Raw genomic sequence first — 22746 nt, 5'->3', positions numbered from 1 at the left:
GAGATTACTAGTATGGAGATACATGACTAACCAATTAATACATAAACTATCAAAGGAAAAGACAGAGAACAGAAAACTTGCAGCTGATGTGATCTGCGATTGACAACTTCTGTCCACTTTACATGCAAGCTATTAAATTTAAAGCTGGTTGTCCTGCACATTTGCAAATCTATCTGCCTCTACCCCAGTTTTTACACACAGACTGTAGAGCACACATGAAGAGAACAAGGACTGAAAATGTTCTCTGTAATAGTTGAATGGGAAAAAAAAAATAAAATCAAGAAATCCTGCAATTTCACCTGTAGCGGCAAAAATCTATCACATTGAGTTTTGACTTCCACACAGGAGTATCAAAAGGTTTAAGCCATTCCAGCCCTCCCAGTAGCTGAATTGGGGATCTGCAAAGTCAGGTTAAAAACAGGGCCAAGGAAGTACTGATACTCTTAGTATCCATGGTGCACGCTCACTTTTAAATGCCTAAGTGATGAGCCACATGACATACCTGCGTGTCCTCTTCAGACTCACACAAATTCCTGGAGTATTGCAAAAACTGAGCCACATAAGTCATGATTGATTTTTCATCTGGATTCGTAGTGTCAACATCTAGGAAAGCAAGCACACCATTTATATAACCATGTGCCTTCGAGGCCAGATCATGTAATTACGTGCTAGACTGCGGTTATTAAAACAAACTACCATAAACATGTTTATTTTGCAGCAGCGCAGTTAACATACCATTGGCAGAAATAAATATGTAATGAACACGTTCCCCCCCCCCCCCCCCCCCCCCCCCTTAGGAGTATTTTAATATAACATGATTAACTAATGAAAAAGTTTCTCCCCTGAACAGGAAAGTTTCATAGCCTTTCTGCTGCATATTGTTTCTGCATTTGCTGCCAGTTCAAAAGCCCTATGAATCCTGAGTATGGTTGATGTCACAAAATGAAGAACCTCAGCTTTGAGCATGACAATAAATATCAATGTTCCATTTCAAACTCTAGCATAGGCTTACTTTTTCCCATATTACAAGTCCACACAAAGTGTTATATTAATCTCCTTTCCTGACAATAAAGATTCAAAAAAAGCCAGATCATTTACCTTCAGGTTCGAGAAGCCGTGGAATATTCAGCTCCAGTTCTGCAATTTTGAAAGCCTCTTTCAGGTTTTCTTTATTGCTTCTAGCTTTTGCCTGTTCCAAATCAACTAGACCTGGTCGTAAGGCTTGGATGATGGCTAAAAAAGGCAGTCCACTTCGCCAGCTTGACTTGAAATCAACCACATTGATAGAGCCATGCCTACCCCAAAATTATAAGAAACAAAATGTTACAGCCTGTTTTATCAGATGTACTCAGTATTTAGAAATAGAATATAAATTCAGTAAAACGGAACCAAATCCAAGGAGTTACAGTGAACCTTCCAACTGAACTTCTGCAGGAGGTGAGTCAGTCAACAATAGAGCCCCCACTACCAACCACAGATTTTTATGCCATTGCAAAATGACACAATGTTTTTATCTTGTGTTGTTCTGATGACAAAGCCTTGCTGATCTTATATCTTTTCTATGCATCATCTTTTTGCTCAACATCTCTGTGTTCTATGGGATGGAAAACCAAGCAGCAAAGCCCTGAAGAACACGTAGGTATTTGCAAGGGCACTGAGTATTGCAATCACCTTTGCATTCTAGAAAATCCAGACTTTTAAAGTGGAAAAATCCACAGGAAAAAAATATTTCTTTTTCTCCTATTTACCTTAGCATCTTCAAAATATCACCTATTAAATGATGCCTAGGTAGTGCTGCAAGATGCCCAGATCTGCAAGCCACAGTGACTGCGGGGATAACCTCCCAGACACAGCCTGTATGAGTACATTACAGCACAGAAAAGCTGTGGGCTTTCAGGTGATCAAATTAAGTTACAGGACAATGGGCCAAGGCTTACAAGATTTTTTTCTTTTACCACAAGCTATAGGATTCATTGCTAACAACACTGTCAAATGTAATAACAGTTCAGAAATGATGCTACAGAGCAGACAGCAATATTGCTGAAAAAGAAAGACAAGCAAAAGCATGAGGAAAACAGAGAGAGAGCTGGTTTTTACATTACAACAAATCCGGTCCTGCTAAAATATGCCCAAGTGAGAAATTTCTGTAACTGGAAACTTAATCCAACAGAAAGTGTCTGATGAGCTGACGAAGGCCTTTATGTCCCACTAACATCATGGAATGTTAGTAGAATGTTATTAGAACATAAACCAAACAAAGAGTTAGAGAGAAAGGGCTGACATTACTGTATAAAACATATTTGAAACTGAGTGAAGCAGTAGCCCTTGAAGAAAATGTAAAGCCTGTCCCTTGCCAGAAATACCTGCATCTGTTCTAGATTGTACACTGTGACTACCCTTTCTGAAATCAACAGAGCATAAAGAAACACCCTTTTAGAATTGAGGAGTAGGATCTCTAGAACTAATGCTCTTCTTGGAGATCATGAAGCGTTTTGACAGAAAGACACGAGATGCGAGAATCCTAGAAATCCTACATTTTCCATTTTTGTAAAGAAAATAATTACTGAATCTTTGTTAACAGCTGCCAACCATAAGGATTAAAACCAACAAGTCATGTAAACATTACACTGGACTTATGACAAAAGTCCCTGAAAGAGAAAAGCCAAACAACTCAATTTACATTTTAGCACTTTATTAGTAGGATTAGCTTCATGTTGTTATATTTAAAGGGTTCATGTCAAAACATTTAGGGCCTAATTGATACTAAAAGTACTGATAACAACATCTGCTAAGCTGTTCCTAATGTTGAAAATAATAACCGCATATAGAGAAAATCAGTAACATACTATTTATAAGTCTTGGAAAGAACTTACAGTGAACACTGTTCTTTTGCCCACAACAACAGAGCCTTTGTTGCAGAGATCTTCCACCGTTCCTTAATTTTAGAACTTTTATTAGCCGATGGGCTTGCCTTTGAAGAGGAGTCAACAGCACTTGAACAATCAAGTGAAGGCTGATTGTAAGTACAAGCAAGTGTCCTGGCAAGTTCTTCAATCTATCACAGATGATGGAAGAATTAATCAGGCTTCAATGAAGCATTATCAAGACATCAATGGCAGAAAAGCCACAGAAAAATACAGAACAGACTCAATAACAGCTGTAATCCCCTGCCCCTAAACATCAGATTACAAACGTTTGGTTCACGTAAAAATATAATGCATAGGCTAAGGTACCAAAGTACCTTACGATGACAAACTTGAGCTACAATAATGTTATGTAACTTTGCTTCATAATGTCCTCCTGAGCCCCAGTCACCTACATTAAATCACTGCTAGGATCTTGCTGGAAGACAGTAATTTGGCTCCATCACTCTCTACAGTCCTACAACATGATTAAACCAAGGGTCTGTGCTTCCAAACATCCCCATAACCTCATGCCACGCATAATGCATGCTCAGCATCAACATCACTAAGACAGCCGTCATGGTGTGAAAAAAATAACAGCAATTACACACCATGAACACAGCCAACACTGAAGAGAGGGCTGTCTCTGAAGACTGTGAAGTCACTTTGCACTACTTGCTCAGTTTGGACCTTAATCATTACAGGCCTTACAAAAATAGGCAAAGCTTAGCCTATATTTTAACTAGTTACTTAAAAATCTCAGGATCCTTCCTTCCTACCATTTGCTGCTATACGCTGTTCATTCAGCTGTAATGCCATCACTGCATCAGTGAAGCACCTCAGAGATTCAGAAAAGACATGCTGCTGCATCTCCTCCCTGAGCTGTCACTTCCAGATGTCAGAAAACAACCTTCTGCTTTGTACCAATTCATCTTGTTTGGCAGACACCTGAGTCAACACTTATTTTTCTTTTTTTTTGCTTTTCCCCTCTACTAAAGACCTCTTACATTGCTGAAATACTTACATGAAAATGAAATATAATTGTCCAAATTAGGCCGAGCACAATGGAAGGTTTTCCTTCAATAATGTCAGCAACATGAATATTTATGAGCTTGAGCTTGGGGGTGAAAAAAAGGATCATTGTTAACAAAGAAAACGTTCCACTAGCTCAAAGGGCTTCAGTTGTGAATTTGAAAGTTAATACTCACTGATCTGCTCTTTAAAAATGTCAAAGCATTTTCTATGTTACTTCTGCACTTGAAGGTATTTGATCCCTTTTCTGATCCCTTTTCCCGGGGCTGTAAAGCAAAAAAGAACAGGTTACATCCTCAGATGCAAAAATTAATTTTATTTTGTATTTTGATAAGGGAAGTCCTGCAAAGATTCAGTGATTACTTTGGATCAACTTACTTCTGTGTGTTCCAGTGCCAATGTAAGAATAAGTTACTTGCAAATAGCTCTGATTCCAGAGGGATCACTCATCTGGTTACAATTAAGAATATCCAGAAATCTTTGCTGGATTTGACAAAGGATTGAGGTAATATTTTTATTACTCTCTCTTACCAGCTGTTGACCTGAAAGCACTTCCAACAGATCCAAAAGCAAATGTCCTTGCTGTATGTCTGCATACAGGTCTGAGATAACATAAGGAGGTACACGCTGCAAAATAAATTTCAGTGCTCGTCACGCCGTCTTTGGTCATTTGCAGTTCAATACAGTACAGAACATGAGGAATTACTGTATTGTTATATTAAAAAAAAAAAAGTTTAACATTCTCTATTTTTTCATTAAGCTGAAATACAAATCCTGTAGCTAACCAGCCACATCCTGCCACTTCTAACACACTATGATGCTTGTCTGCTATTCATCCTTGCCCTGCTTCTATGTTTTATAAGGGTTATTCTACGCCTCATTTTCTTGTATTTGTACTCTTCAAGGAGGTATGTAGCAAAAGACCCCAATACTTTGAAAAAGGGAAAGTTAAAAAAAAGCAGTTAACTAATATTTTTACTTCTTAATCAATATACCTCAAATACAAATTTGACTACAGAGATGAATAACTACACCCTCAACTCTTTTCATTCACTTGCGGATCACACAAACCTACCACGAGCTCAGCAGCTGCTGGTCAAGAAAGGAATGAAACAGGACTTTTATTTTAACCTGAGCAAGTCAAAGTCTCAACACACACTGCATGAGCTGCTCTGTGAAGGCTTACAGGGAACTTACACTACTCTGCGGTTTGTCTTAATACTTACCAGTCACTTAGGTCATCCCATTAAACACATGTTCTTGGATTGCATAATAGAATAATACTTACTTAAACACAGTGAAACTAATCGTAAATACAGAACCTCATAAATCCCTGAGACATGTGCCACAATCCAGCACGCGTATATTTTACAACATCAGCAAGAAAGATACTGACATCTACTTACATTACAAATGTCCTTGGACAATCACCAATACAATACTACTGCACCTACTAAACACACACTTTCCAGAGGCTACTTTTTCCACTCAATGCCTAAAAATCTTATATTCATTTTGGTTATCCCTACAAATTTCAAGCTCCATACAACTGGTCCAAACCAAAAACGCAAAACTCACGTACTTCCTAAAGAATTTCCTTCTTACCTTTGCCAATATTGAATTTATCCAGCTAGTAAAGGTTTTCTTCTGTGTAAACTCTCGCTGCACTGGGGAAAAAAAAAAAAGAAAAAAATGTTAAAGGAAAAAAATTTCCTTAGTTTATTTCTCTTTCTCAAAAAGATACCTGGCATCTATCTCAAACCTAAGGTTTGTTCTTCCAGATATTGTTACTATTTAATATTTATTTTTTTTCCTCAACTTTTTAGAGCTGGTATTCTCTTGGTTGCAGAGATGATACTGCAAGGACCTCTACAACCACCAAGCATATTGGATGCAGCAAAAAGCAACTAAGGATTTTCTCAGAAGCTCAGCAAATACAAACAACAATGTGACTATACATTTTTACAGTGTAATATTCTAGAATAATTGCATCCATTACTAAATGTTCCTTGAAAGACTCAGGGCTATCATCAGTACAAAATCCATCTTGAAATTCCAGAACAGCCATGCATGGAGTTGGGTGATGAGACTAGGATGGAGGTTGGGGTTAGGTGATAAATGCATCTGTTGGTGAAGCCACACAATATGATGTCTTGGCTAACTGAAAGGCTGGGGAGAGCTATTAGGCTGTCATTGGAGAATAGACCTTCTAGCAGCTCTGACAGCCAAAAAGAGGCACAAAGCATCTTAAAATAGGAGGGAAGAAGAAGGAAGTGCTTGAACTCTTGCCCTAGTGAAAAACAGTGAAAGGAGACTCTAAGTGTGACCAGGTCACATAGATACTCAGCTCTTCACTCAGGTCCTTCAGGCTGGTAGGCAGTGATAAACTACCAACAGTTGGGAAGGGAGAAAGCAAGTTGGTTAAGCTCATATTTCAAAAAATAAGAACATCTAAACTCTTTCTCACACTAGAGTAGAGATCAAGAGAAATGAAAGCACTCCTCCATGGCCTTTGAGCACCAGAGATGAAGGAATGTTTAGCTCCCCCAAAAGGTGACGCAGCGCATAAACAGCAGAGGCAAACGAGATCAGCTCCCCAGTCCCATCTCTTGTCAGAGCCAATGGCTCCTGCAGCTTTGCAGCCCATGATGCCTCCCAAAAATCCACCACATTACCAAGACACACCACCACCAAAACCATATGTCCCTGAGATGGATGTCTGTACATGGCTCTGAGGTAACAGCAGGAGGTGTTTGCTCCTGGAATTACAGCATTTCAGGCCCAACCACTACACATGGGCTGCCACCAACAGCCATCCCAATGGCTCATGGAGCAAGCAGGAACACAAACTCCTTTTTCTCATCCTTTCTACACCAGCTTTAACTGCAAGTATCTGGCTTAGCTTCCCAAAAAACAGGCAAAAAGCAGTACTACTCCCACAAGGTGTCTGCTTGGAGCTGTGGAAGGGCAGTCATGCACCACTTCTCCCCTATTCAAATAGAAATCCAAAAGGCTACATTGACTTTTAATATCCCAGCTATTACAAAACAAGGTCAAACAGAGCTTGAGGGAGAGCAAGATTACAGTCAGGAGAATTGATGTCTTGGTTGCCCAAACCATCATCTTTGGGCTGTGCTAGCTTCATAGTTCTCCCCTGCATGTCCTGCACCATGGCCCAGTGCAGCTCTCCGAGGAGCAGAGTGGCAGGGCAGTGAACATGGCCCAGGTCCAGCAGAAGATGGTGGCCAAGGTGACTGCAGGAGTACTTTTTGCCCATTTCCCAGATGGGGTAAATCCTCGCACCATATGGGAGAGGCAGTGGGAGAATGAGCAGACCATCAGCTTGCAAGAAGAAACAAATCTGGTAGTTAGGGTGGGCGAGGACAATCTCTTCCTCTTCTGCCTCTCAAAGCCCACTGTTGTACTAAAGATTAACGTGAAGGCAAGATTGACAACATAAGGCAAGTGCAAGACTTCAGGAATAGATATGGATGTTTTTGTAGGCTGAGCAAGATGAGATACCAAAAATATCAAGTCCTTGGGGGGAAAAAAAATGCCCTGACTGTTCTGCCCATAAAAATACCACTTGGAGGAAAATGCCCCACACTTTATTACTCTGGGAATTTGGCAAACACAAATACTAATCCTGGGTGGCTTTTCATCATACAAGACAGCCTGAAGGGCTTGCCATGCAGAGCTTCGTCAGTACACAAAGCTCACAGCCACTTAAGGAGCAGAAGGTTGCTTTATCCTAACCCCACCATTCAACGCACCTCTTTCTGCTTCACCGGGCAAGTGAGTGGCAAGAAAAACATTCATGCACTATGTGTCTCAGGGGCTGTTTTGCATGCTGTAACTAACACATCTTTCAACAGTCCTCTTCTAACCTGTAATACTACGATCCTGTTGGAACACGAAGCAGTTGATTTCCCCTGCTTGCTGGATTGTTTTCTCCTTCTCTTTAATTATCAGAAATCATGATGAACAGTAAGATAAGGGCAATCTTAAAACAAATGGACAAAAATGCAATCTCAAGATTCTGTTTTGTTTGGAAAACAGAAAACAAATGCAAACATACCACACAGACCAATCAACATCACAATACTCACATGGAGGACATAAATAGCATGGAGATACTGGCTTCATGTTAGCACAGGACCAAACCACACCCTGTGGTTGAATACCCAAGTGGGAGCCATTCCAATTACCTAATACAAGATTATTGAGTAGCTGCATTCAATTTTATCAGGCAGGCAAGGCTGGTATTGCTGGCACTTGAAAAGGGATGGAAAGCAAATATTAACCACTCTGCCTGACGCCAGTGACTCTTCCAGCTGTAGCTCTTGCCAAACACACACTTCTGCTAGAAATCTGGAGAACTTGCTTTTGGGACTGGTTACAGAAAGATGGTTAGGATGAGGACCTTTGGTCTTGTTTTGGTTAAGTCTGTCCATATTAATGCACAGAAGAATTATACAACGTGGGCCAGAGTTGACTCATGTGGGCAGCTCTCAGACAAATGTCTCACCTGGCAAAAGTACAAGGCAGTTATTTCAGTGCACACACTTATGCTCACCTTACACCCTCCTCAAGCAACAGCTGCTGCCCACTGCAAGCCCTCAGGCTGCCTTCAAGCAGCCACAGCCTCCAAGCAGCTGCAGCCTCAGCTGCAGTGTAGCTTATTTCCCTACCCAAATAAATACTAATTATAAAAATAATTTTAAAAATCATTATGAATCAATAACAAAACTCCATGCCTGCCAATAGCTCCCCAGCCTATAATGCAGCAGACGCTCTGCTTCCATCCAGTCCACAAAACACACAGCTCAATACAGATGTGCTTCTGGCACCATGGCAGGCAGCTGTATTTCAATTTTCAGGACAAACATGTTTTCTCTCCCAGCTCCTCCCCTATTCTACTGTGCAGAAGCACTGATGATTTAATCAAGCTCTCAAATTCTTATCTCTACCATGTGGTTAATTAATACGGATTTTTATTTTTATGAGGATGAATGGATTCTTTGTTAGGCCTTTTTATAGGACTCTAAGTGACCTTGGTTTTCTCTTGCCCTAGTTTTCAAAATGTCACTGACCTAGAATAAAAAAGCTATCAGAAAAAAACTGATAATTTTATTTTCTTTGGGCCAAAACTCACCCAGCCAAAAAGTGGATCTAAGAGAAAAGAGTAAGAGCCTGCTAATGTGAAATACCCAAAATCTGTCTCACTTAATCCTGTGGTTTTAAGCTAATTTTCAGAACAACTCTTTAGGGAAGAATAACACATAGAAGCAGCATGTCACACAGGGTAGCTGAAAATCAATACATACTGCTGGACAATGACTGGCTTATCCAGTAATGAGTTATCAACAAGTGCTACAAACCAGACTAATCATTAAGGGCTGGAGCATGGAGATGTGGCAGGGACCACAGCAGTGCTTAACTCCCCCAGGAGAAAGAGGTGGAGAGAGCAGGAGCCATTGTTTTACTCTCCTCCTTCATTTAACAGTGATACAGAAAAGCCAGGCTTAAAATTGACCTCCTTTCCTCTGTTGCTTTTTGTGCTTCCCTTCCTAAGTTGGAGATGGCAACTCACAGATAGGCACAGTCTGCTCCCTCAGCAGGGAATTGTGGAAAGTAAACCGTAACAGAGTAGATGTACCCTGTCTGTCCACAGTCATCAAATAACATTACCAAACAGCAATAATAACAGGTTTTATTCTGTTGTGAGGATTGATGCATCACTCTCAGTGAACCATTTACAACTGTGTGGCTTTTTTCTTTAAAAAAAAAAAAAAAATTAAATTTGAAACAATTATTTGAAATCAATGACCACAAGCCTGTCTGTCATCTTGTATTTCTTTCACCACATAGAATTACCTCTTCTGTATGATATTTTTATATTGTCCTTTCACCTTTCAGATCAGCTGAGGCTATGCCTACAATAGCAAGCAGTGGAGCTCAACAGGAACAGATCAGCAAATCTGGTTGTGTTGGTGTTTCAGATGTACCATGCTCATCATGTGGGGAAGGAAGAAAGGTTGTGTTAGGCTAGCTCTAGCCTGAATGCACACAGACAGCCATGATACCTTCTTATCTTAAATATTTCAGTTTCATCTAAGATAACCATTTCTACACTCCCTGATGGCTCAGTAAAAGGAGCCAAAGCATGGTCAGCTGGGTTAACTCGGGGAGCTCCTTCAAGACAGTACTGCTAATATGAACTAAACACTGAGAAGGTACAATTTGTAAATGATAGGAACTATTAGAAAAACTGTTAAGAACTCATCAACCAGGGAGAGAGTGAGCAATTCACCCCTGAGCCCTTTATATAGACCCTTCCAGTCAAGTAACAGAGTTTCATTCTCTGCAAACAGGAAGGTAGGGAAAAGAGTTATTTCTAGCATTTATGTTCAGCAGCATGGTGTTAAGCAATTTAAAACAAAAATGGTATTTTTTGACAAGGTTAAGAAGTTCATCCAAAGCCCACTGAAGGTGATGAAAACATTTCTACAGGCATGGACCTTTACAAATCCAAATATTGTATAAATATTAACTCATGAACTACTGCCATTTCTACGCTATTCCTGGAGCAGCTCTGCCTGAATCACCACTGTCTTTACTGCCACAACAGCCCATGAAGTGCTATACTTGGGGGAACAGATAGAGATTGCAGGTTAAATGCTCAAAGGTATTAAGTCACACCATTTAGACATCACCATATTTTTAAAGATAAGTGGCATTTCAAACTTTCTAAGGAAAGCAGGGATTTGAACATAAGTGTCTTCCAATACCTTATACAGGCGTCTCAGAAGCCATCCCCCTCCTTAAGCATTTTAATGCCAGCCTTTAACCAGTTATGCACCTGACAGTGCCTTTAAATTGAAATTTATCTACCAGGAAGACACATTTCTATATCTATATGATCTATTTTTTCTTCACCAGGCATGTGAAACAGTCAAAAATATCCATGACTGACACTTTTTTTTCAGGCAGTCTCATGTGTCAGTTGCTTCTCCAATGCCATCAGCCCTGTCACATGCCATGAAACCATGCCATTAGGGGAACTGCAGACCAGTTCCTCACCCAGGCAGCATAAACAGGGCATATACTTCAGTTCAGCTCCTGGGGAAGCTTTCTGACTTCTGAAAGTCACCTCTGAAAAATCATAAGAAACATTCAATGGACTTTTTGATCATTCTGGTTAAAGGAGAAAAAAACCAAAAGTGTTGCTGTAATAACACACTGGCCCAAACAGGTGAATATAGAACTAGAACAAATAAAAACACATAGCAAAGAATTAGTAGTCTATCTCACCTCTGGATGAATTAAGGGGGTCTCACAGAAATGTACTCCTTTACTCAGAGATAAGTGTTACCTACTACAAGCTGCACAACAAAACTCTATCCATATGTATCACCAGATAGTCAATTTCAGTTCAAGAGAAATCATTCATAAAGAATTAGACATAACTCTGAAAACAACATAATTCATTAATATAATTAAACACTCTTCAAGAACAGTTTTAGCAGCCACATTCTTACATGATCATCTTTTGGGTTACAGTAATAAACAGTAACATGCACAAGGATTAATAAGCAGAGCCAAGAATTAGGACCCCTGTAGTTAATTAAACAGTGAAAGAGTAAATACATGCCCCAAACTCTGAGAGCTAAAACACACTCTTTTGTGTCTGAATTAGCTCAACAGGCACAAAAAGAAAAGGAAGAAAAGAATTCTGCAGAGGCTTAGTGGGAAATGCCACTCATAAGGTCTGTTTACTGTCCTAGGGGAGAAAGTGGAAGGATTCCTGCACAGGAGGGAAAGTGGATGTTGGATCCTCCAACAGATAAACAGATTGACATGCTGAAAGCAGAAAATATTCCCGCTCCAGAGAGCCACAAATCCTGATCAGTTTCTGCTGTAGCCACCCATTCACAAGAGGCTGCATATTCCCCTTCTACAATCCCACACTCCTGCTCACCAGCAAAGAATAGTCATACCTATAACAGTTCTCAAGCACATTACCATGAAGCCTCTTTTACCAAAGGAGGGGACCTCATTTCAGGTAGCTGAAAACAATTTTAGACTTCAACAGTGCCTCTTCCACATCTGAGAGTCACGCTGGACATCTTGCAACACAATGCTGAGAGGGAAGCCACGGGAAAGGAGATATGGAACAGGGCTCCCATATTAATTCCTCTTGTGCTCATTGCTAGCCAAGCCCCAAGCTCCTGCCTGCTCCTTATGGAGCAAAAGTAACTTCAGGTTTCAAAGATGGTCCACACACCACAAAAAGGCATCTCTCTGGCAAGTATCAAAATGTTCACCAAAATGTTTGCAGCAGGCTCAGAAGGAGAAACTTGTCTCTTGAATATTTCCCCATAGGATATATCTGTAGTAAGTCTAGCTTTTCAGCACTGCATTTAGGTGGCTGTGCAAGGACAATGCAGGATCTTTCAGGAAAAACAGAAGCTTGGATTTAAAAGAATTTAGACATAGAATAAAATATGAACAATCCAGACTTGATCTTGCTCCTACCTTTTTCATCTGCACCAACTATTTATGCATATCTCCTGTTATCCTGTGTATTATACAATGCTGTACATGATGTTTGAAGCTATACTCTAACAATCTGAACATCAAATACTAACTAGTTTTACATCCAACTTTAGTAACCCCAAAAGTAAGCTGCTTTTCTTACGGTTATAAGCAGCCATTACTTGAATCAGATTGTTCAGAAATTTCTCCAGGTGAACTTGAAGACTTAAAGCAATCAATGTCTCTGGCCACTTTGCAAATCTCGTCCCCAAATCCTATTACTGAAACAAAAAACCAAAAACTTTTACTGAGTGATTCTATTATTCTCATTTCACCTCTGCTATCACAATCTTCAGGTGCTGTTACTAATGGTTTCTATATGCCATGTGAGGGAATGTGTCCTCCATGCTTGTTTGACCCAGAACACATGCTTCAGCATCACAGCTCCATACACAGGACATGCCTGGACCATTTTTTTCTGTCTTCAACCATTACACCAATTGCCTATGTCACTTCTAAAGGATGCATCTGGGTGTTTTACAACAGTCAGGAGCATAATGCTTGGCCCCTGGTTTGCAGTGTGTCCATTTCAGCATAACAGGAGCTTAAATTACCACAGCAAAGAAATAGAATTGAGCCAATTCTGTTTTAATAAACATGGCTCTTTGACTGAGATACTGATCAAAACCCTGTTACTCAAAATATAATCCCCAGCCTGACTTTTAAGAAAATAAGACAAAGATTATTTCAAAATAAAACCTTATTGTAAAATCAAATGCAATTTTAATTTGGCACTCTGTGCCTTAAAGCTAGATAATGTTTTCCAAACCCTTTTCCTGACAACTGCCACCTCACTCTTGCTACGAAACGCTGAGTTTGACTGGCACAACAAATGTGTGTCTGACAAGCTGAGCTTGGTACAACATTCAGACTAGCTCCTGTCTGCTAGGAGTTTTTTGCTTGCTCTCCTCAAAACATAATACTGAAGCAAAATGGATGAAAATTCACTATTAAAGATGTTTGGCTTTAGACTACTGTTAACACTCACTCATCAAAACACATGGCTTCAATGACAATATTAGTGCAACTACACATCGTAAAAGTGACTTGGCAGAATATTCCACTGCACCATCTGGTTTAGAGATATTTTCTTTCAACTAAACACCGCAGTAATTTCATTGCAAGTGAGCAAAAAGGAAATAGCTCCGTGGAAACATGACTTAAACACACTGAACGCAAGCTGTCCAGCAGTGTTAGTCCTGCTGCCCAGACCAGCCTCCTTGATAGCCTCCATCAACATTTACATGGATATGTTCAGAAGAAAATCAGCCTTCCCAGGAAATTCTGATAGATGCAAATTCAACACACAGTTAAGGAAAAGCCATAAAGCCTATCTGAGAGGCCACTCTGATTCACTCATTATCACTTAACTGACCACATAGCTGCCATTAAATTGGAACAATTAAAAATCACCCAGCGAGTGCCTCCCTACAAGTTATTACAAGTAAGGATGAAAGGTTCTGACCTGCAATAAATAATCTTTAGAAACCACAAAAATTTTCAGCTTGTTTTGGCCACAAGCTATCTTTCTACACTTACACCCTGTTCACACAGCAGTGTGAACATAAAAGCCAAATAAAATAAACTAAAAGAGTTAAGACAGCTTAATGCCACCACCTAACTATCAGTAAATTGAAAACACAGAATATAATGAAATGACATGACTTGTTTCATGCTGGCAATTCCCTTGAAGACAGTTTACAGTAGCATGTACTCTGAGTAACCAAACATATGAACCAGTGAGCAAATCTGCACCAAAAAAGGAAACAGATCTGAAAATACCATGAGAAAGTACTATGAGAGCCATTCTTTCATTTCACTGCTGAAGTGTCTTTCATGGAACACAGAAACATCTGCAAAGAAACACAAACGTGAACTTCACTGATCCTAACACCAGTTTTAACAGGTTTCTCAGAATTCCCTTCAACTTGTACACAGTCACAGATTTTTGCCAAAAGGTCTACATTAAAAAGGAACAGAAAACTACAGTAACTTACCTTGCAGCGACAGATACAGATCGTCTATTTCGGAGGAAGCCTGCTCCTCTGTTGAGGGAGATGACTGCTTTGATGCCATATTAAATTCCGTGGAGATTCTTTAACCAGTTTCCAAACTGAAATTACAAACAAACAATACACACACATGGGGGGGAAGGAAAAAAAATAGGAGAAGAAAATCAGTACACAAAAACTGATAATGCTCAAGTGTGTGGCAGTGAGTTTTGGTCTGAGTTTCTTCCCTTGCTCTTTCCCTAGCCTAGACGGAATGAAGCCACTGTTCCTACTGCATAAATCCAAGCTTGAGTCCCTTGACTCCTTCCTGACAGTGGCCAGCAGTACTCCACGAGACAAACTATGGATTCCAGTGTGTCTTACCATGAAAACAACAGTGCTAAGATTAGAAAATTTTGAAAACTGTTGCTTTATTTGGGAAAGCCAGGGTAACAAAGGCTTACAGTGCCTTCTGCAGATTTGTTGCTGCCAAACCTCATTTAAAAAAATTTGTTGTCCTTTACAGATCTCTCTTCCTGTCCAGATAAGTGTTGCAGAATGGAAACCATTTAGGCTGAATCTGCAAAGATTAAGTGAAGTGAAAACCCAGTAGTTATCCTATGAGAATAATCACAACTGCCGTCTCTGTCTGGCATTTATGTTTACTCCTCAATGCCCATGAAGGACTTTGTCTTTCCAACTCCTCCGTTTTCCTCTCCCTAGATTCCTCCTCTATCTCTAATGCAACATCAGTAAATGATACACTATATCTTTGAAATGTAAAACTGTTTCTGTTGCTGCAGTAGTTATTTTGTTCAATTTGCCACTGTAGGAAAAATTTGATACTGAGACACTGACTAAGTTTTATCAAGAACTTGAACAGATTCAAAAAGAAATAAATTGAAAATTAAATAATGTCTCACCTTAAACAAGCCTTCTTACCTAAATAACAGTAATCTTTTCATCAGAACTACTAGGATTTACACATCACATATTAATAACTCATCCACCAAGTGTATGTCAAAACAAAGGGCGTGAATAGATGAGTAAGGAAATACAACACTAAAGAATGCAGGGAAAAATTCACATGCAATCCCTGACTGATATGAATCACAAGGCAGCCTTTGTTTACTCTACTATATACTATTTTTCCTCACTCCCTGTCTCATTCTGCATGTGTTTAATGAGGAGCTATTCAATATTTTGTTTTCCTCACCCTGAACAATGTGTGTCCTTGTGCTTTATCCAAGAGCTGCTCTGATGATGTGATTATTATGTTCCTCACAAGATTTTCTATGGCTCTCATCACCCCAGCATTCAAATGCTTCACAAATATCAATCAATTCACATCTCCAGCATCTATGTGAGATCAGGGGTTACTGCCCACATTTGGAATCACAGAATAGTTTGAGGTGGGAGAGACATTTAAAGATCATCTAGTCACCCCACCCTCTCCCTGGAGGACATCATTTTACCAATGACAAGCAAAGAACCAAAGGGTAAAAAATGATGCTCATTTGACTCTGGTTTTCCAGAGAAGTAGTATTAATTCACATGGCTAAAGCATCGATTTCACCTGCTGCAGTGAGCAAAGTGAGTATGCAGCATTTGTGCAAGTCACCAACAACTCCAAGCTAGAACTCAAGGCACTAGACTCAAGAAAGGCGAGTTCTAGCTGGGGCAAGTAAAGATGAGACCTATCTAGATAATCAGAGAAAAGGAAAAAATATTTCCCCAGAATTTGGCTTGCTCAGTTCAGCAAAAACAGAAGAAAAAGTAGTACCTGATCTTTGGCAGGCACAAGAACAAGATGATATAAATAAGTAATGCCTTGTGGTTAGGACAGAAACCAGAAAATTTCTACATACCCGGTTCTAACAAAGCCTCTCAACACAGACAACTGGCACAAAGGCATGATGTAATTTTAAGATTGGAAGTGTTCAGAAATAGACAACATAAGGTAGTTGCCTTTAATAAAAGGACACTTGGACATCCAACTCTGGAGAGATCTCAGAAATCCTTTGTTCTCAAGCTAGAAGTACACGTCTCAAGTCAAATTAAAAAAATAATCACAGTTAGCTACAAGTGATAAAAATAATGTTTTAAGTGCCAGGTCTAACACCTCACAGGACCTGAGTGAGGACAAAGGCTGACCAAGAAATATCCCAGCAGTACTGCCCAAGGCAATAAAATAGTTCCTGGAAAACTCCTTCCTTTTTCTCTCAAGCAATGGAAACACAAAGACTAAAAAAGCAATATGTTAGATGGTCTTAATATCTTTGGGGTTACACTCCAGGCTCCCAGGATAGAGTAAGTTAGCTGCATTCTCTCCACCCCGAATTTTTCAGTGTCCAGCTGGATACCTTCAGAGTTACTGAAGAAACAGTAAATACTTGGCAACAATAAATCCATGGGAGAAATCAACCAGACTGTCTGAATATGGAGCTAACTCAAATTGAGTGTGCATGTAAAGGAAGAAGGATAAGACTAGAAGCACACATGTAGACACCCATCATTGCCATATCAGCATAACCTATAGGCATGACATCTCCAAAACTATGTCTGTTCCTGTGGGTCTATGGCATGCACTCAACATCATAGGTGCTCTTTTTAACATGAGTGTACTCTTTAATTATTACTATTTATTTTAAGCTAAGCTGTTTAAGGATTTTCTTTAAAGGGCACAAAAGCAGCACAAAACCCCTAAATGGTGAAAACATACACATCCTTTTGATTTTAATGCATCCAGATTTGAGATGGTGACACAGGTGGAGCCAACTCATATTCACCTCATTTACATGATGCTAAAATCATTGGGAGTATAATCCAGAGAAAGGGAGTAAGATTTGGGATTAAAATTCCTCCATAATAACAAGAAAATGTGGAAGAGCCACAAGCAGCATTAGTGGAAGTGCCATAAACAAACAATTCTGTGACTGCTCCTCCTCTGTCCCACCCCTTGCCAGCTATGACACACAGGACATACTGCCTATGTGCTTGTGCTGCATTTAAGGCAGAAAGTATGCTAAACTTTAAAACATTAACTATAATTAAGTTAATTAATTAGTTTAAATTACGGCACTTGATCATAGAACACATATACATTTTGAAAAGCCTATGGTTCTGTTTTCTTTGAAGGTCAAATTAAGGACTCCTTCCCAAAAGGAAAAGAATTTTTAATTTTTTATATTTTTTTTTTAAAGACACAGAAAACAACTCAAGAAACCCACACTGTGGGACATAAAAACATGCAGCTAATACAAGGTAAATAAATGCTAAAGCTTTTATGTCCCTAATACCCTCTGTCCATCATCCAACACAGCACACACATTTGCTTCTGCCTCTGATTCCCGCCCTACCCAACAGCAGACTCCACAGCTGCTTTGAAAGGAAGAGGCACAGATACACACACACTTGGAGAACATACCTGCAAGGATTAGCATTCTTTAAAAGCTACAAGATACAGATTGTCTGAGAAGGGATTATATAGGGACAATATGCAAAACCCTTTGCCCTCCCTCCCATCTCCCCAGTTTCATTCAAATAAAGCATATTAAGTGTAACTGTATCATATCAGCCTCTGAAGTCTAAACTCTTGTCAGTAAGATTGCTTAGCAATGCCTTACACAGGCATTAGGAATGATCATCTTTTCTACTTCATATTTAAGTCGATTATTTTGTTTTGTAACAACTCAATGAACCTGCAGAACTAAGCCAAATCCTTCATTTCCATGAAAGGCTGGAAAACTACGAAATACCTATCCATAGTGAGGAAAAGAAATCAAGTGCTTTCAAATGACATGATGCCTTTTCAGCAGGGATGAAACCCAAAGGTGAAGAAAATGACCTCGTCTTTCCTACTTTCTGGAGAGTCTGGCAATAATACAGGAAAGCGCTTAACCACTAATACCTTGGGATAACCTGTGAAATAACACCTGAAGTTCCACAGACCCAGGAGAGAGGTCCAGAATGCTGGGCCCGTGTTTCCAAGGGATTTGTTTCCTGTTGATTAACTTATGTGAATTGTACCAGAGCTGTTCTGTGGGCTCATCTTTCCTCACCATGGGAAAGGCACACAACAAAGGTGCATTATAGATGTCCTCAAGAGAAAAGCTTTTCACTGGTGTTCTCCAAAGGAGTAAATTCTTGACCACCTCAGCTCAACTTCTGGCTCAAATTGTTCAATCATCAGCAAAAGCTTTTCCTGTGATAAGAGGAACTACAACTACCTGAAGGGTAGTTGTGGCCAGGAGGTTGGTTTCTTCTCCCAGGCAATCAGCACCAGAACAAGAGGACACAGTCTCAAGCAGTGCCAGGAGAAGTTTATGCTCAAGGTGAGGAGAAAGTTCTTCATAGAGAGTTGTTAGTCATTGAAATGGGCTGCCCAGGGAGGTGGTGGAGACACCGTCCCTGGAGGTGTTCAAGAGGGGACTGGACATGGCAATTGGTGCCATGGTCTAGTAGTCATGAGGTCTTGGGTGACAGGTTGGACTTGATGATCTTAGAGGTCTTTTCCAACCTTGTTGATTCTATGATTCTATTCTAAGAGCAGTCATAATACTCAAATCCACAATCTCCTCTAGTGGGTATTGTTAGAGTATTTCTTCCCTTCTCTCTCCAGCTGTTCCCACAATGGGCACCTGAACATATAGGTAGAAATCACATCAGCATAGTCTTATCACTTATCTTCAACATAACTTCCTTGCAATCTCTCTTCCTTTACAAATTCATTTGAAATTAGCCAGAAGATTTAAAAAAGGTATGGGGTACTAACACACAGACATAGGCAACCTGACAGAGAGAAACCTAAGAGCAGTTAGCAGACTGGAAATCTCAAGGATCTAATCTGAAAATAATAATTTCTTATATTTTATCATGACAACAGACACCACTGATTTAACTACCACATTTCCAGTGAGACTGAAGTCCCAAAGGGACCTAAGAGATGGTCTTGTTAAACAGGGTCTTTATAAGGACATACTTGTCTCAGGGGGGGTGGGAGAGAAGTTTCAGATGGAGTATTCATTAGCAAGGATATCAAAGCTTTAAAATTACAGTTAGGGGTTATTTGCAAAACCTTTTCAGTTGCTCCAAATATGAAAAAAAAAACCCTGCAGTTATACAGTGTGTTCCTCTACAGTGAAACTGCTGCCACTTTCAAAATAACCAATGTAGCTACAGTTCAAATGTAAAATGCATATTCCATTAATTTAGGGTACTTCTAGGAAACAGCTGTGCACACTGATTAGGAGGCAAGATAAACAAGTTGGTGTGATTTCCATACTGTGCCAGCTAAGACGTTTTGCAGCCTCCAAGTTTACAGATACCTCCTGCATGCCACTACACTGTGCCACTGCCTGCTGCACAGATGTGCTCTCAGATCCCTCTCCATGAGCCAACCTTGAAAAATCATACAGCAGCAAATTAGCTCAGGCATGCGCTCCTTAAAGCTGAGAGCAGCAGACACTTTGCAAACAAGCCCAGCTAGAGGAAGGTGAATATTATAACCCACTGTGAATAAATCCCTGCATCACTGGTTTTGCCTTTGTAGACACATGCCCCATATTTTCCCGATTATGCTGGCTGCATGATCTCCACTGGTGTTGCAATAGGAATCACAGGCATCTTTGCATGGCATCACCAAATGCTTGTTTTTACTTTTCCTTCTTTGAAGTGCCACTGATTATTTATGACCCACTTGGGACTCGTAAGACTTTCCTTCCATAGAGGCCTCTACATGTAAACTGAAGTCTGTTCCTAGCAACGGATTATTACTCATGTGCTCAGTGGAGCCAACACCATGAACAGAAACGGCAGATTTTTATCTGTGGTGAAATAGTCCAAAGGAAGTAGAGCTCCACAATGCAGACTGACTGAAGACTCTTTTACTTCTTTGTTATTAACAGAACAATTGTTATTTTGCCTTTAGAGGGAAGCAGCAACATTTGGAAGTGCAAGTCTGAGACGGTACTGTAGCACTTTGTAATGTAGTCACAGGTTCCCTAAAATTGTTGGGATCTGAATCATGATAATATGGCCTAAAGAATTATCAATGAGTTGGTTCAATTTTTTGCTTTTTTACAATATTTTCTTTTCCCCTCACCTCTGATGTACTCACATCTGTTAAGTCAGAGAAGTTCACACACGGTCATGCTTCGTTCATCCTTTCTTCTCAACACTTCATTTACTGAGTTGCACCATTTTTTACCCATTGTTTGGGCTGAGGGAAAAGATCTATTCAAAGCATACATTTTCCAAGATCTTTGCACTAAAACTCTCTCTTTTCTTAAGGTGCTATGGCAAACTGAAGTTCATCCCTTCCACATTTAAAATGCTTGTCCATAGTACTCTTACAGCCAGTCTCAAATTGCATACATGTCCACAACTGGAATGGGATTACACAGCAAATATACTGATCCCCTTCCCTTCAAAGCAAGAACCTCAGGCAGCAAAATTCAGGGTAGCACCACTGACAGATCTACCTTGACTTCCCAACTTGACGAGCTAACAACTTCTGTCTGTCTGGAAGAAGAAAAGTATTTTTCATCATCCAGTAAGCAATAATGACACAGTCTCTGATGACACAGCCTCTGCACTTTCCTTGAGGGAAAAAAAGGTCTACCATTAGACCTCCACCACTTTGAAGGTATTAGGGAAAAGAGGTTATAGCCTTCTGATCCTACATAATACCCTACCACAGTCAGATGGGTATCAGGCAGTATTCTGTTAAGTGGTATTACAGCATGTGGCATTAGAAAGACCCTGCACCACCTGGGATAATGCTGAAACAAGCCTGGCCATAGTGTTGGATGATAGGTTGGACTCGATGATCTCAAAGGTCTTTTCCAACCTGGTTAGTCCTATTCTATTCTATCCTATCCCTAAGGTATCAGTAGCTGGAAATGAAGGAACTGGAAAAGGAAAAGCTTTGGAAAGGCTGAACAACTCTGCTCAGGAAGAGCCAAGCCCAGAAATCATTAGATCTGCAAGATGTACAGAGATGGGGAAAAAAGCTGCATCCCATTGCCACACAAATAGTCTTGCCTCATGTGAGCTGACACACTGAAGCTATATGCACAAGTAAGGACTCCACTAAAGAGTAAGAGCTGCAACACCAAGACATTTCTTGTCAGTTTATTGTTAGTTTATTTATGACAACCAGCAGCAGTACATTTTTGTTATCCAGGGACTTCCCAGTGATCTATTTATAGATTTTGAAAACATGCCAGGACAAGCATATGAGTATACAAAAGCCACACCACATTTTAAGGCCAGCAAATGTTGCTGGCTTCTCTTTGATTTACACACCAGTAATACTTCCTGCCACAGAACACAATGGGTCTTCTCATTGCCTTAATCAATTTTAAAATGTGGTTAAAAAAGTGTCTTTCTTGACCTTTTCTTTTTTTGGGGGGTAGTAATATATCAATCATCCTGGTACAATTACACAGTTTGAAAACTGCATTAACTCTGTGCTGTTGTTAACACACACACACAGAGAAATGTTTTTTTTATCAGAACTGCACCTTTTGTTCACATATTGACAAAAGCAGACCTGTGGAGGTGCATGATGCATTTACTTGCCCTCAGAGTAAGAAGCTGTCCCACAATGAGCTACTCCCAAGGGAAAATGTAGTATCAAAGCAGACTTACTAAGGTTGGAGAAAACATTCTATTTTCAACTGGTTTCCAAGTTTTCCCACATCGTTAATAAAAACAAGAATTGCTCAGAACTCAAAATCACAGTTGTTAATGTAAAGAGCAACAAATGCCTGGGGGCCCCTTGATCACCCTAGGGTACACTGCTATGGAAAAAGCCAGAAATACTACAGTGACTTCATGGCTCCATCGAAATCAAGAGTATGGGTGACGATTCAATCTTCAAAACAGAGACCACAAGTCCATTCCAGCCCAAATCTACATGTGCAATGCCTAGAAGCATCCAATTCTGTGCAAAAAGCCTTCTCATTTTACAGGATGTTGTTGCAAGGCCAAAACAGAAAAGCCTTTCCAAAGCAGGGGCCGTTCCATGCTTCCCTGCTGCCTGGCATCCCAGCAGTGCCGCAGCCCCAAGGCCACTTCCCACAGATAACAGGGCTGCAGGGAGAGGTTATCATAAGAACAACAGGAGAAGCACAGGCTGGTGCAAGATCTGTACTGTACCTCCAGTGCATAAACACGACCTCCTCCTACCCTCTCAGTTGAGGAAAGCATGCAACAAG

General features: G+C 40.1%; 1 protein-coding gene across 1 annotated transcript in view; it reads right to left on the bottom strand.

Annotated features, from left to right (window-relative positions):
- Nucleotides 1–22746, bottom strand: part of SYNE2 (spectrin repeat containing nuclear envelope protein 2) — a 188276-nt gene that overhangs the window by 155496 nt on the left and 10034 nt on the right. Inside the window, exons 2-9 of the mRNA XM_054161733.1 lie at nucleotides 14531–14646; nucleotides 5541–5602; nucleotides 4467–4562; nucleotides 4112–4201; nucleotides 3928–4020; nucleotides 2874–3055; nucleotides 1099–1295; nucleotides 503–603 (exon numbers count right to left, since the gene is read on the bottom strand). Of these exons, the coding sequence (XP_054017708.1) occupies nucleotides 503–603; nucleotides 1099–1295; nucleotides 2874–3055; nucleotides 3928–4020; nucleotides 4112–4201; nucleotides 4467–4562; nucleotides 5541–5602; nucleotides 14531–14609 (900 nt within the window). The 5' untranslated portion in view covers nucleotides 14610–14646. The remainder of the gene's footprint in view (nucleotides 1–502; nucleotides 604–1098; nucleotides 1296–2873; nucleotides 3056–3927; nucleotides 4021–4111; nucleotides 4202–4466; nucleotides 4563–5540; nucleotides 5603–14530; nucleotides 14647–22746) is intronic.

This window comes from Dryobates pubescens, chromosome 5, assembly GCF_014839835.1.
Source record: "Dryobates pubescens isolate bDryPub1 chromosome 5, bDryPub1.pri, whole genome shotgun sequence".
Classification (NCBI taxonomy): Eukaryota; Metazoa; Chordata; class Aves; order Piciformes; family Picidae; genus Dryobates; species Dryobates pubescens.
This window is presented reverse-complemented; position numbering and strand designations above follow the sequence as displayed.